Here is a 15,346-nt window from a genome sequence, read left to right on the forward strand (position 1 = left end):
GTACTGTATTTAATTTATTTATTTGTGTTTTTCACTGAATATTAACCCAACTAAAGTTGTGGTTGTCTCTCTACAGAGTACTTTTTAGACTTTCTGTGTAGCCATTGATAGCAGTGGGGGGTAGTTTCAGCTCATCACTGACATTCTTGCTTTATATAAGTGGTACATTTTGAGTTATCAATGCTTAATATCAAAGCTTTGGCCGGCTAACATCTACCTGAAATCAGCTGGATGTATAAGTGAATTTAGGTACACTTTTATCTGCTCTTTTGCATATAGTACTGTATTTATTTATTTGTGTTTTTCACTGAATATTAACTCAACTTAAGTTGTGGCTGTCTCTCTACAGAGTAATTTTTAGAATTTCTGTGTAGCCACTGATAGCAGTGGGGGTAGTTTCAGCTCATCACTGACATTCTTGCCTTATATAAGTGGTACATTTTGAGTTATCTCTGCTTAATATCAGAGCTTTGCCCAGCTAACATCTACCTGAAATCAGCTGGACGTATAAGTGAATTTAAGTACACTTTTATCTGCTCGTTTGCATATAGTTCTGTATTTAATTTATTTATTTGTATTTTCACTGAATATTAACTCAACTGAAGTTGTGGCTGTCTCTCTACAGAGTACTTTTAGAATTTCTGTGTAGCCATTGATAGCAGTGGGGGTAGTTTCAGCTCATCACTGACATTCTTGCCTTATATAAGTGGTACATTTTGAGTTATCTCTGCTTAATATCAGAGCTTTGGCCAGCTAACATCTACATGAAATCAGCTGGATGTATAAGTGAATTTAAGTACACTTTTATCTGCTCTTTTGCATATAGTACTGTATTTAATTTATTTATTTGTGTTTTTCACTGAATATTAACTCAACTGAAGATGTGTATTTAATTTATTTATTTGTGTTTTTCACTGAATATTAACTCAACTGAAGATGTGGCTGTCTCTCTACTCTGTACTTTTTAGAATTTCTGTGTAGCCATTGATAGCAGTGTGGGGGGTAGTTTCAGCTCATCACTGACACTCTTGCCTTATATAAGTGATCCATTTTGAGTTATCTCTGCTTGATATCAGATCTTTGGCTGGCTAACATCTACCTGAAATCAGCTGGATGTATAAGTGAATTTAAATACACTTTGGTCTGCTCTTTTGCATATAGTACTGTATTTAATGTATTTATTTGTGTTTTTCACTGAATATTAACTCAACTGAAGTTGTGGCTGTCTCTCTACAGTTAGTTCCCCAACCACCCTCCCTGTTCTTGGTTTGGTGTTAATGTTGGTGGCTTTGAAACTGCCCACCCCTCTTGTAGATTTGTATTTGGATACTCCTTGTGGGCCTATCTCATTTTCTCACTCAACTGAGTGCAGTGAGATCATATTATGATTTCAGGCACTCCTACTTTGTACAAAGAGAACATTTGGGAAAGACAACCTCTGTAGCATCTTAATCCTGCTCTGTTTCCTCACTGAAAAAAAAAAAAAAAAATATATATATATATATATATATATATATATATATATATATATATATTATTCAGCTGATCTTACTGTAACTGTCTTAGTTGCTCTTCTGTGTGCTGTTATCTCTTCAGTCGCTCTTACTCTGCACTTATTACTGCTTGTTAGTAGCCTTCTAATTTACTGCCTTCTGCACTTGTTTTTTAGTCATTTGTTAATTTAATTGCATTTATTTGAACTGTATTTGCCATAGTGTTGCTACACACTCAGGTGTGCTGGCCTGCACTACAATTTGAATTGTATTTACTGCTGTTTTAGCTGCTTTTCTGTAACAAAAAAGGAATTCTGAGCTTGTTTCCTGCCTTTCCTGTAACTAGTCAAGTCCAGATACAGACTTGCTGTATCCAGGACTATTGGTAAGCTTCTGAGCCCCCACAAGGTTTTCTGTGTTGGAGGGAAGCCTTCTAGCTTATCAGTGGGAATGGTAAGCACTAGGTAGCCTGTTTACCATGAGAGGAGAGGTTCTTGGCCAGGAAATTGTAGTTTATTGACCGTTTGTCCGTCTCTTTCAACTTTCTGGTTTAAAAGGCCACATCTGCGCTTGTTTCCCATCTTTCCTGTAACTAACCTACTGGGTAGCACTAGAAAGCCTTAAACTGATACAAGCCTTTTAGCTTAGAAGAGAGACTTTGGAGTAATTAAGTATCAGTTTTCTGTACCTTCTTGCTGTACTTAACTGTTTTCCACCTAAACACAGATTTCCCAGCATTTATTGTGATTTAAAAGCTTGTTTTTCTCACATATTGTACTTATTTGACTGCCTGCACTTTTAAAAAGTTTTTTTTTTTTTTTTAAATAATTTGTTTAACTGTTGTAGGCTACATACTAAAGTGTGATAGCCTTTTCTGATCGTTTGTAGTAGTTTAAAGCTGTTTTAAGTGTATTTTTTGCCTTATCTTTTCAAAAAAAAAAACACAAGAAAAACCAAAAAAATTCCTTGTTTCCCACCTTTCTAAGCTAGTATAGTCCAGTTTTCAGGCTAGTGCTGAATTCAGAGCTGTGATACTAGTTTATGAGTTGCCCATACCTTACTTGGATAGAAGGAAGTTTCTCTGTTCACCTGTGAGAGAGGGGAGCTTTGAGCAACCTATCTGTCCCTGGAGGAGTGGTTCCAGCCCAGAAGTTAGTAGTTTATAGGCCATTTTGGGCTAATTTCTATCTCTTTCATTTCTCTACGATAAAAACTGTGTTTGCACGGTTTTGCGCACCAGGCAGTGCCAGTTAACTATGGTTAAATTATTCCCGGCTCCACTAAATCTCCTCTTCAGTTTTTCCCTTGAAATTAGTCTAACTCTCAACATAAGCACTCAAAAAGCATCTTACAGCCCAGCACTTGCTTAGACCTAATAGCAAGCACTAATATATCCTGACACTGATTGCCCAGCAGGGCAAGGCTCTTTATTCACCTCTCACCAACCAAGCGACTAAGCAGCTCACCTTACTATTCAGGCATGACCAAAGGGCAACTTCAGGTGCACTCTCCAGTCCAGCTGGTGAATCTTGGTATTCTGAGGCAATGTTACAACTGCCTCATATAAACAGACAACTGCCTCCTACCACAAAACACTAACATATGCGAGAGATGCAGTTATACAGCCAAACTGGAAGCTAAGCTGTCTCCACCCAAGACTGGAGCAGACAGTCAAGAGGAGAAGGTTAACACTTGCACCACACCTTCAGCCACACACAGACCTACTATAACAGCACTGGCAAAAAATACACATACATACACAAAATCATACTCGGAGGCTGTAAATACAAACCTGCAAAAGAGACCTCCAAAGCAGACACCCAAACAGCCTGCACTACCCGTCACAAACCAAACAACACGTAAAACATAAAATCAGTGTGCCGCACAATCACAGCCCTTAAGGTGAAATAACATACCTAACACATTAGTAATAGGTGACTCTATAGTCAGGCACACTGACGTCACACTCACTAGGGTGGACAAGCAGAAGGTTACTGTTAGCTGCCTGTTGGGAGCCAGAATCCGCCACATAACACAAGCACTCAGGTCACTCCAGAACAAGTACAAATATGACTCTGTCATTGTTCATGTTGGTGTGAATGACCTGAGATGTACCTCCCTAGACTACATGAAAAGAGACATGGAAGAGGTCTCTGATCATGTAGCTCAGGCTGGTATGACCCTGACCCTGAGTAGTATCCTGCTCTCTCCAAGAATGATACCTCAATATAAAGAAAAAATGATCAACTTCAACAATTGGCTAAGGTTCTGATGTCATTCAAAGGGGATCCAGTGTCTGTCAGCCTGGAATGACATGCTCGACAAGCCACGTTGCTTCTCAAGAGACAGCTTGCACCTGTCAACCCTAGGCTTTCGAATACTGGCCAAGGCTCTTGCTGCCCCCTTAGTGGCTTTTTTAGGCAAGGCTCAAAAGTCAAACCCACCTCCGTAAACAGCATAATTAACAAAACCCTGAGGGTTATGCTACTCAACGCCAGGAGTTTAAATCTCAAAATGTACATGTTCGAAGCACTCCTCAGTATGGAGAATGTCGACATCTGTGCAGTAACTTAAACCTGGTTCAAGGCACCAGAGAGCACCCCAGCACTACTGAGCTACAACTCATACCACACGTTTCAGCCACAGAACACGGACCAAAACACAAAAGGAGGGGGTGTATCCATATTCATCAAGGATATCTACACCTCCAGGTTAGTGGCACAGCATGATACCTCTGAGATCATCCATGTGCAACTAACATTGGGCAAATCTGCAAAGCAAATTGTGGCCTGCTACAGATCACCCTCCATGACCCAGGACCACCACTCCACATTTCTGGAGACACTGGAAAACATGAAGGTCCTACCGAACTCTCTGATATTGGGCGACTTTAATTACCCTACCATTCACTGGGAAAACTACTCAAGTACAAATTCCCAGGACCAGTACTTCCTGGAATTCATCAACTAAAATGCCCTGGATCAGCTGATGAACTCCCCTACCAGAGGTGAAAACATATTGGACCTGGTCATCACCAACATGGGCGACAAGTGTTCCACACCAGAGGTCAACCCATCACTGGTTAGATCAGACCATAAACTAATCACTCTGGATGTCCACACCCCACCACCACCCCAAACTAAGAAAACCACAGTAAAATCTTTTCTAAAGCAAACTTTACCTTACTTAAGACAGAGGTGGTAAGTTTCACAGCCCCCATGTTAAAGGATAATGCTGCCCAAGATGCAGAAACCTTTACAAATGAACTCTATGAGCACCTACAAGGATGCATGTATTGTGCCATCCCTAGAAAAACTAAGACTCACTCCTCTAAGAGAAAGAAATCAGTTTAGTGGACCCCTGCAATAAACAGGCCATACAATAGAAGAAGGAAACTAGTTCAGAAAAAAGCAAATCCCAAGAAGGAAAGACATCCCTGATCAGTATCAATAAGAAAGTAATGTCCCTCATGAAATCATCCAAGGCTAACTTCAAAAGAAAAATAGCCAAGGATTCAAAAGATAACCACAAAGCCTTCTTTAGCTATGTTAAGAATCTAAGTGGCAACTCACAGATATGCACTGAACTAGTGCAAAATAGCACAAAATATACTGAACCTACTGATATTGCCAACATCCTGGCAGATAGATTCAGTGCAAACTTCACCCCCCCACCTCCAAAAGGGCCCACAACAATACCAGAAAAATGTAGTGTCCCAAAAATCACAGATACACAGGTGAAAACAGCCCTTTCAAAAGCCAAAAACACAGTGTCAATGGGACCAGATGGTGTCCCAGGCTGCATCTTGCACAAACCACAGAACAAACTAACTCCCCACCTAAACACGCTGTTCAACCTCAGCCTCCCCACAGGCTACGTGCCCATAGAATGGTGAATAGCAGCGGTTATTCCTCTCCACAAAGGAGGGGCCAAAACTGACCCTGATAACTATCACCCCATAAGCCTGACTAGCCTGGTCTGCAAGGCTATGGAACGCATCATCATGGAACTCATTAACAAAGACATAGGGAACCTCCAAACACTTGACCCGACCCAGTTCGGCTTTGTTAAGGGCAGAATATGCCTACTAAACTTGGCTGACTTCTTCGAGACAGTCACCAAGGCCATAGATGAGGGAAAGGTGGTTCACACAGCCTACCTTGACCTCGCCAAGGCTTTCGACACCATTCCCCACTCGGGTATTACAGAAAAACTCACCAGCCTGAACATAAACCCCTACATCACGAGATGGGTTGCCAACTGGCTTATAGACAGAACACACACGGTAAGAATAACGGGCTCCAGGTCTGACTCTAAACCAGACACAAGTGGTGTCCCACAAGGCTCGGTCCTGGGACCCCTACTGTTCGGCATATACTTCTTAGAAGTACAGGCAAACACAGGAGGACTATGGCTAATCAAGTTCGCAGATGACTGCAAACTAGGAGCCATAATTGACTCTCCACCTGACATGGACATCCTCCAAAAGGGCCTTACTGAGACTGACACCTGGTGTCAAAGGCATAGCCTCAAGCTAAATGCCAAAAAATGCCTAGTCATCCCATTTGGGAAAAACAAAACACCCACGAATTACCACTTAGGTGGCAGCCCCCTTAATACAGAAGAGGTAATAAGAGATCTGGGGACCTAGGTAGATAATAATCTCTCCTTTGACAATCATATTGCCAAAGTAGTTAGGAAATCTTTCTATGTGGCCCATCTAATTACTAAAGGGTTTGCATCTAGAAATAAAGATATTATAGTGCCCCTCTACTCATCACTCATTAAACTCATCATAGAGTACAATGCCCCGTTTGGGATGTACCTCACAAGACACTTCCAACAGCTGGAAGACCACAAAAGTACATCACCAAGAGGATTATTGGCCTCAAACTTATATTCTATAAAGCCGGACTGAAAAAACTCTGGCTGTACTCAGTGGCATACCGCTTACTCAGAGGTGATCTCTGCCTGACTTACAAAGCCATGTCCAACTTTAGAATTGATGGACATGCTCCACCTAAAGAAATCCAAGTCACTGCGAGCCACGCGCTCTAGTGAGCTTAACCTCGCCACAACAATAAATAGAACATGCTGGAGGGATAGATTCCTGTCACGGAGACTCTCCATGCTTTGGAACAAAATTCCAAATTACTTCAGGCAGAGCCTCTCACTAACACTCTCCAAGAGAAACCTTGACGAGTGGGTGGGTAACAGAAAATACACCCCTGGGATCACTTCATTGGCTCTGCTTGACAGAAGATCAGTTAATTAATCAATGGGGTGGTGAAAGCCGACACACTCTGGCAAGGCTTATAAATGCCCTCGGGCAGATAGCCTAGTATCTACCTATGAACCTATAAGGGTCAGTATACTCAGCTGCAGTTCGTACAGGCTATTGCAAACCTCCTGACTACATAATCTTTATATTTACATGGTCGTCAGTGGATTTTCACATTTTTTTTTGATAAACACCATTCTCAAAGTCTACTACTGTTGAATGTAAACTACGGGGAATTATTTCACTTTATGTTCAGTTGTTTTATACACTAGGGTGTAACTGCATTAATCCCCAGTATATGCTTTCAGTGATTTGTGCATCGGTTAACTGTATTTTTGGGTACAAGCACTTTCATGCTGTTATGCTCACCAGTATGGGATTCGGTAAAGTGTGTATTCACTCAAGTGTCCTAGATACATATATATATATATATGTGCTAAATATTGACATAATAGCACTGAAAACAGCCACATTGACACAGTGTTATGAGTGTCGATCAAATGGGTTTTAGGTGTTTTGAACTTCAGGTGTTTTTGTCTCGGTTAAATGAATGTCGATCAAATGAACTGTCAGTCATGTGAAGTAGACCCACATATATACACACATGGCTATTAGCTCAGCATTTCTTTTACCCTAAAGAAGCATATATTGTCTAATAAACTGGAGCAATAAGAATCACATTCTCTGAGAATTACTGCAAATAGAAAAATGATGATGATTGTCCATCAGTTTATCCCCTAATAATGCAAATGTTTACTAATTGTCAGTAGTGGAATCATTTTATGTCTGAAACAAATAACTCATACTTTTCTTGTACTGATTAGATGGAAATGACGGACAAAGTGCATCAGAGGAAAAGTCACCAATGCATTTAAATAAAAATGGTATAAGATGAAACACAAGGGTGGAAGGTACATATACGTGTGTAAACACTTAATGCAAATGTTATTAGAATTTATGAAGTCTCATCCATCTTCCACTTGCATGGCTGTATGCTTGCATAAGTATTATTATTGCATATTGAAATTCATTTTGACTGAAATGAAATGTATTAGGTGTCTTCTCATTTCAGTTAGCCACGTAAATCATTCTGTTACTCACGCAAGCATTCTGAGCTCCTTGTGGTAGGCATGCTTTGACTATTCAATTACTATTTTTTTTTTATATTTGTTCTTCTGACGTTAAACGATATTAAATAGTAGCTATAATCAAAGACTGTAACCCAAAAATTCAATAAAGAACTTACAAATAAGACCTGCAGTGGTTGAGTTTTTAGTTGAATCTAGAACAGAAGCTGCTGCTAAAAAAGAAAAAAAAATAGTCGGGCTTGTGAAATATTGCATGACATTAGATAAGCAATTTACAAAGAAAAAAATGGGAGGACATGTAAATGGCTCACAAATATGCAACAAAGTGTAGAAGATTTAGGATTTTTGCCCAGAAGTGTTTGTATAGGTACTTTTATACCACAAGCAAACTACAAAGAATTTTCCCTCAGGCAGCTGTCAAGTGTTGGAGGTGTAATGGCAAAGAAAGAGGTACCTGGGAGCTTATGTTTTCAGGGTGTAATGAACCGGCGCACTAAAACATCTCTGCAAAGTACTCGGACAGGAATGCTGGGCGAGCAAATCAGTATAACTAAGGAAATTATTTTTGAGCTGGGGCACAGCATCTGAATTGTCGAAACATAGTAAGGCCCTTGTTAAGTTTAATTCTGGTGGCTGCATACAAGCAATTACTAGAAAATGGAAATCAAAGTCTAAATCAATCATACTTGAAATAGTAATATTGTAGCATAGATAAAGACCAGGTAGTATGATTATTCTACTATTTACTGCCTGTTGTAACCATTGGATAAAATAGATAACCATTTAAATCAAGAGTAATGATAAATTAACCTATAGAAAACTGAACATGTCAGATATGATCATCTAAGCTGTTACCTGTGCACCACCAGACTCATAACTCCCATTGTGAAAAAACACAGTGACACTGGAATGCAGAGAATATGTAATATATTTTATTGGACTAGCAATGGTTTTGCAATTACTCAAACTGTAAGGTTAATAGGAACCATTCATATGGAGTTATTGAGTTACTGATGCAGCATTAAAATTTCCACTTGTGCCTGGAAAGGGAGTCATGTCATTTCTTTCTACATAATGAAATGAAATACAAAGCAATAAACATATTCCATATAAATAACTCCCATAGATGTATTACATACCTGAACAGGAGACACCATGTGAATGATAGTTCTGTTGCAGACCTGTGTCTGCACTGCATTAGAGCATACTTTTGCACATTCTGTTGCCTCAGCTAATGAATGCACCCTCCTAGACAAGGAACCACAGAGACAGCGGCTTTCAGGATCCAAGCTGTAGTGGGACTGCCTCTGAATGTAACACAATGAATTGCAAGTTTCTTTAGTTTGAACATCAGGATCAAAATAGCTGTAAAGAAGGTAGGTGTCTTCTGATTTCACTGGGTCTGTCAAGCAGGTGATAAAACTGTTTGCTAGAATACAAAAATAAAATTATAATATAATGACTTTTAAAATACAGTAATACAGCTCAGCCTCCTGCCATTATGCATGTTGTTTCTACAGCTTTAATATTACTAACAGGACTCTTGATTTGAAGACTATACAATTGCTCCAGTTTGTATTGACCTCTGAAATATTGCAGACTTTCAGAGCTTAATAGCTTTGATCTGGCAGTTGGTGAGAGGATTAAGTCTGTGAACACTTAACAAGTTACTTCCTGTGGTACAAGATTTCATTCCCTCGGTCTTCATTTGCCTGTTGTGTGGCACTGAGTACTTTTCTTAATCAGACTTTACTGCAGGGCAATAAGGAATTAGAGCTAGGCTCATCAATGGCGTTCTGGATTGCTTGCCTGGTATCTACCTATGAATTCAAACTTAAAAAATGTAATCATACAAAATGAGTTCTGAATTTTAAGTTACTACATGAAAAAAAATCTGAATTAGTTTTTAGGATCCAAAATTAATTATCTAATCTACACTTGTTTGCTAGCAATGTCAATCATACAATATAGAAATCATAGTTTGATGGCAAGGCAAACCTACTAACTTCAATGTACAGACTGATACGTTTCCATATATGGAGCTGTTCAGTTTGAGTACTGGATCCAGCCTGAAATATGTTCTGCTCAGAATATATATGTGTAATGAAACCAGTAGCCTTATGAATTTCAAAGAAGCAATATGCCAGGCAGCTGATGGTATGACATTGAAGATTCTGTTCATGCATTTATTCTTGATTTTATAGTTCATAAAGTGTACAATACTTCTAAGACTTAATGACATTGTTAAAATTTCAACATACTTATAAATGCACAAGATTTGCTGAATTTGGAAACTTACATGGCTAACAAAAAGAGAAAGCACCTGGAATCAGTTGTATACAGGTATTGTATAAGTTAGATGCAATATTCCTTTGCAGATAAAGATGCAGAACAGAAGTAGGCCAAAACAGGAAACAGTATCAATCAGAATATTCAACATCCACAATATTTATTATCAGATGTGGCAGTATCATGCAGACAGCTAACACTTTTTTCATTGTGCTAGTTTAGATCAGTTTTTTCTCTTATGATGAGTATTTTTAAGATATTTGAGTGAAAACAGACTCCATTAGTTAACATAAACACCAGGATCTGATGATTGCACATATTGGCAGATATTACATCATTTGTGTTAGCAGCTTAATAAGAAGACAGTCCTTCATAGTAAATTCAGCAATTAAACATATTGAACATGTGAAGGTTAATATATTTTGCTACCCTTTAACATCTTGACCTGCTTTTCTCTGAAAATGTTTTAAACTATACCCTGTACTGTAGCAAGTCTTGTCAAGATAATGCACAAAGTTGAAATTATACCTTTATCTTTAGAACCAGTCCTTCCAGACAAGATACCATTGCATGCAGTTTGCTTTAATCCTTTAATGAAATATTGTGTACCACAATTAAACTTTAACACAATCTAAACATTTAAATCCATCTCCTCCTCTCTTAGCTCCATTACCAGCTTATTTAACTCATAGCTGGTATTAGCTCTAATTATTTATATCAAAGCCCATCACATTACATTGTTTTGTACTCTAAGCAAACTACTGTCCATTATCACTTCCCAGGTCTGTGCAGATGTCTTTGTAAGCTAAAACCTTTGTTCTGAACTATTGCATCAACCTTTGAATCATCAGTAAATTTGATAGATTTGTTGTACAGACTCCTATTTGGGGAGGGATTAGAGTCATGGTGCAAGAGGAACAAGAAAATATTGACAACATGGACTGCAGAGTAAAGGACGGAAGATGTTTCCAAGGAAGCAGGGTCAATTATTCATTTGGAAACTTTTGTCGCAAAGATATGATAATCAGACATGTTTCTATCATTTTACAGACTCTACTTTGGAGAGGGTTAAGGAATAAGGTAGAGGATCATAGTTTCATAGGTTAATACTATCCTGTTGCCAGAGGATCATTAGTCTCAACTTATAGGTACCCATTGACATGACTGATTTATATTTAGTTTCAACCCCTTTTAATTAGGACTTCAAAGGCCAGATCCAGAGTGTCTTCAAAATTGTTCATCCAGTCATCCAGGTTGCACTTAAAAAAGATCAGAGAAGTACTGTGCTTTATATACAAAGCAAATATTTTCTATAAAACAGGGATATATCTCACCAGCAGGTCTTAGTTATGTTTCAGTGGAAGTTAAGATCTCCTGACAGGTATTCAGGATTTTGTTTTGTAGATATGCATGCATAGGACTGGATCATTCAGGATTCTGTAGACTACGCAGAGGCCACTTCTCAAGAGACTGTAGGAAACAGAACAGAAGGAGAGAAAGAGCTTTAAGGCAGTATGGGTATAACTTGGGAAGTCAACACTGACAATATGCAATGTGACTGAAATTAAAGAAGATGGCTAACAAAAAAAGGAAGGTGAATTTTGCAGGTGAAAATTTTTATTTTACAGTGAAGTGTACTTCAGTCCTGTGCAATAAAGAGATATAACTTAGCATGCCACAAAACATTTAGTAGCTTCACTGAAACAAAGAGCACTGTGGCTGTCAAACAATTTTAAATTTCTGATCACTGTGTTTATATTTTGTTTTTGTTTTTATTACTGAGTAGCAAAGATAATGTATCACTCCCTATTTAAAAGACTATGTTTTATTTAATTGCTGGCATTCTCTTGAAATACAATACACCCATCTTAATCATAAAAGTGCTTCTTTATTTCTCTCCCTAATGCAGTCATGACAAATCTCAGAAAGTACATTAGTCTAATACAGAGTAATCACATATTTGGGCACATACTTATTTATTTATTGTGTGTCTATCTGGATAATTTAACTGGGCCAAACAAGACCCCTTTTTGGCAGATGCCCAGGGAGAAAGGCTCCAAAAATGTAATACATTTCTTGAAGAAGGGTTTATCAAATATAATTATAGGACAGTATAACAACTATTGCACACAAAATTAAGTGTGAAATATTAAACCACCCCCTGAAAAATGAAGACAAACGGTGGCTGCATTGTATAATGCCCTTATTAAAAATATATTTAATGCCAGTACATAATGGGAGCCTGATGGAAGTTTTGAAACTGCAATTCTGATACTTAGAAGAGTAAAATTATGTGTATGAATGGGGGTAAATAACTACTAATTCCACTGTTGTAGTATCTGAGCGTACTCCCCCAACTACAAGATACATCAGCGACAGAGTTTTATATATATATATATATATATATATATATATATATATATATATAAACACACACATATGTTTATATATATAAATGTAGGGTGCATGTGGAGATACCTACTAACTGTTGTAGTATTTTAAGAATATTGTCCGAATACAAGATACATTGGTGACAGAGTGAGTATTTGCCAGTAGCATGCATGGGGAGATAGCTACTAACTCCACTGTTGTAGTAACTCAGAGTATTTCTCAAACTACAAGATATACTGGTGACAGAGTTAGTATATATAAGTAGCATGCACGTGGAGATTGCTAGTAAATCCACCATTGCAGTATCTCAGAATAATCCCCCCAAGTACATCATACACTGGAGAAAGAGTTATTGTATATAAGTAGTCTACATGGGGAGATAGCTACTAACTACACTGTTGTAGTATCCTGGAGCATAACTACACTGTTGTAGTATCCTGGAGCATTCCCCCATTACCAGATACATACATGACAGAGGTAGTATTTATCAGTAGTGTGCATAGGGAGATAGCTACTGACTACACTGTTGTAGTATGTTAGACTATTCCACCCAACTATAAAATATATTGGTGACAGATATAGCGCTTAGCAGTTGTGTGTGTGGGGAAATACCTACTAACTCTACCATTGTATCATTTCAAATTATTCCCCCTACTACAAGATTCCTTGGTGACAGAGTTACAGTATACTATGTCATTCAAAGGGGATCTGGTATCTGTCTGCCTGGGACAACATGATCGACAAACCACGATGCTTTGCCAGAGATGGTCTGCACCTGTCACCCCTGGGATTCAGGTTACTGGCTAAAGCTCTCGCCACCCCTATAGTGCCTTTTTTAGGCAAGGTTCAAAGGACAAAACCACCACCGTAACAAATACAAGCATGCAAAATCTGAAGGTAATGCTACTCAATGCTAGAAGTCTAAACCTCAAAATGCGCTCTCTCGAGGCACTCCTAAAAATGGAGAACATTGATATCTGTGCAGTAACTTAGACCTGGTTCAAAGCTGCAGAGAGCACCACTGCAATACCAGGCTACAACTCTTACCACACATTTTGGCCACCAAACCATGACCGAAACACTAAAGGTGGAGGAGTGTCCATATTCACCAAGGATATTCACACCTCCAGGCTAGTTGCCCAACACAATGCATCTGAAATTTTTCAGGTGCAACTAACACTAGGTAAGACTGCAATCCAAACTGTAGCTTGCTACAGATCCCCCATCATGCCCCAAGATTCTCACTACACCTTTCTAAACATACTGGACAATATTAAGATACAACCAAACACCCTAATACTGGTGATTTTAACTACCCTGTCATTAACTGGGAAAACTACTCGGGTACCAACACCTTTTCCCAATGGTTCTTGGAATTCATAAATTCCAATGCCCTGGATCCGCTAATCCATTGTCCCACCAGGGGCTCCAATATCCTAGACCTGGTCATTGCCAACATGGGAGATAGATGCTCCACACCAGTGGTCACCCCCTCATTGGTCAAGTCTGACAATAAGCAAATCACTCTTGACATCCACATCCCACCCACACCCCCCAGTAAGGAAATCTCCATAAAAAACTTCTCCAAAGCCAACTTCATGCTACTCAAGTCAAAAGTGACAAATGTCATGACACCAGTGCAGATGGGAGCTGAAAGTTTGACTGCTGAATCCTACACTAAGGCACTGTACGAGCACATCCACTAGTGCATGAATCGTGCCACCCCAAATAGAACCAAGACGCTCTCCTCCAAAAAAAGGAAGCCAATCTGGTGGTCCCCTGCCATAAACAAATTATACAATAGAAGAAAGAAACTGTTGCAGAAAAGAGGAAAATCCCAGGATGCAACTCCCCCCAGTAAAAAGCTGAGATCCCTCATAAAATCCTCCAAAGCTAGTTACGAAAATAAAATTGCCAAAAATTCCAAAGACAACCACAAGGCATTCTATAGTTATGTCAAGAATCTGAATGGCAATGCTCAGATATGCTCTGAGCTACAACAGAATGGCATTAAAAATACTGATCCCAAGGATATTGCCAATATCCTGGCAGATTGATTTAGTGCAAACTTCACCCCCTCTCACCCCCTAAAGAGCCCATCTCAATACTAAAAGATTGCCAAATTCCGGTAATCCCGGCCCCACAGGTAGAAACCGCACTCTCCAAAGCTAAGAATACAGCATCCATGGGACCAGATGACATCCCGGGCTGTGTAAGCTAACTAAAATATGAACTGGCACCTCACCTATGTTTAATCATAGCCTCACCTCAGGCTTCATGCCTACTGAGTGGCGGACAGCTACATTTATCCCACTCCACAAGGGAGGATCCACCTTGGATCCCGGGAACTACCATCCCATCAGTCTGACAAGCCTGATCTGCAAGGGCATGGAACACATTATCATTGAACTTATAAACAAAGACATTGACAACCTTCAAACACTGAACCCCACCCAGTTTGGGTTCGTGAAGGGCCGATCTTGTCTCCTGAACCTGACTGACTTCTTTGAATCAGTCTCCAGAGCTGTGGATGAGGGTAAGGCAGTCCATAGAGCCTATCTGGACCTCGCCAAGGCCTTCTACACCACCCCCCACTCTGGAATCATAGATAAACTTACTAAGCAGGGCATAAATCCCTATGTCACTCGATGGGTTGCCAAATGGCTTACTGACAGAACCCAGACTGTAAAAATAGCCGACTTCAAATTCATCTTCAGACAAGTGACAAGTGGAGTACCTCAGGGTTCAGTCCTTGGATCGCTCTTGTTTGGCATATACTTCTCTGAAGTACAGGCCAACACTAA

At 39.3% G+C, this 15,346-nt stretch overlaps 1 protein-coding gene across 1 annotated transcript in view; it reads right to left on the reverse strand.

Annotated features, from left to right (window-relative positions):
- Window positions 1–15,346, reverse strand: part of LOC122814129 (polycystin-1-like) — a 1,441,736-nt gene that overhangs the window by 1,407,092 nt on the left and 19,298 nt on the right. The window contains 1 exon segment of the mRNA XM_044086744.1: window positions 8,951–9,291. Within this exon segment, the coding sequence (XP_043942679.1) occupies window positions 8,951–9,291 (341 nt within the window).

Source organism: Protopterus annectens, chromosome 10.part0, assembly GCF_019279795.1.
Source record: "Protopterus annectens isolate FY-2018-M chromosome 10.part0, PAN1.0, whole genome shotgun sequence".
In the NCBI taxonomy this organism is placed as follows: domain Eukaryota; kingdom Metazoa; phylum Chordata; order Ceratodontiformes; family Protopteridae; genus Protopterus; species Protopterus annectens.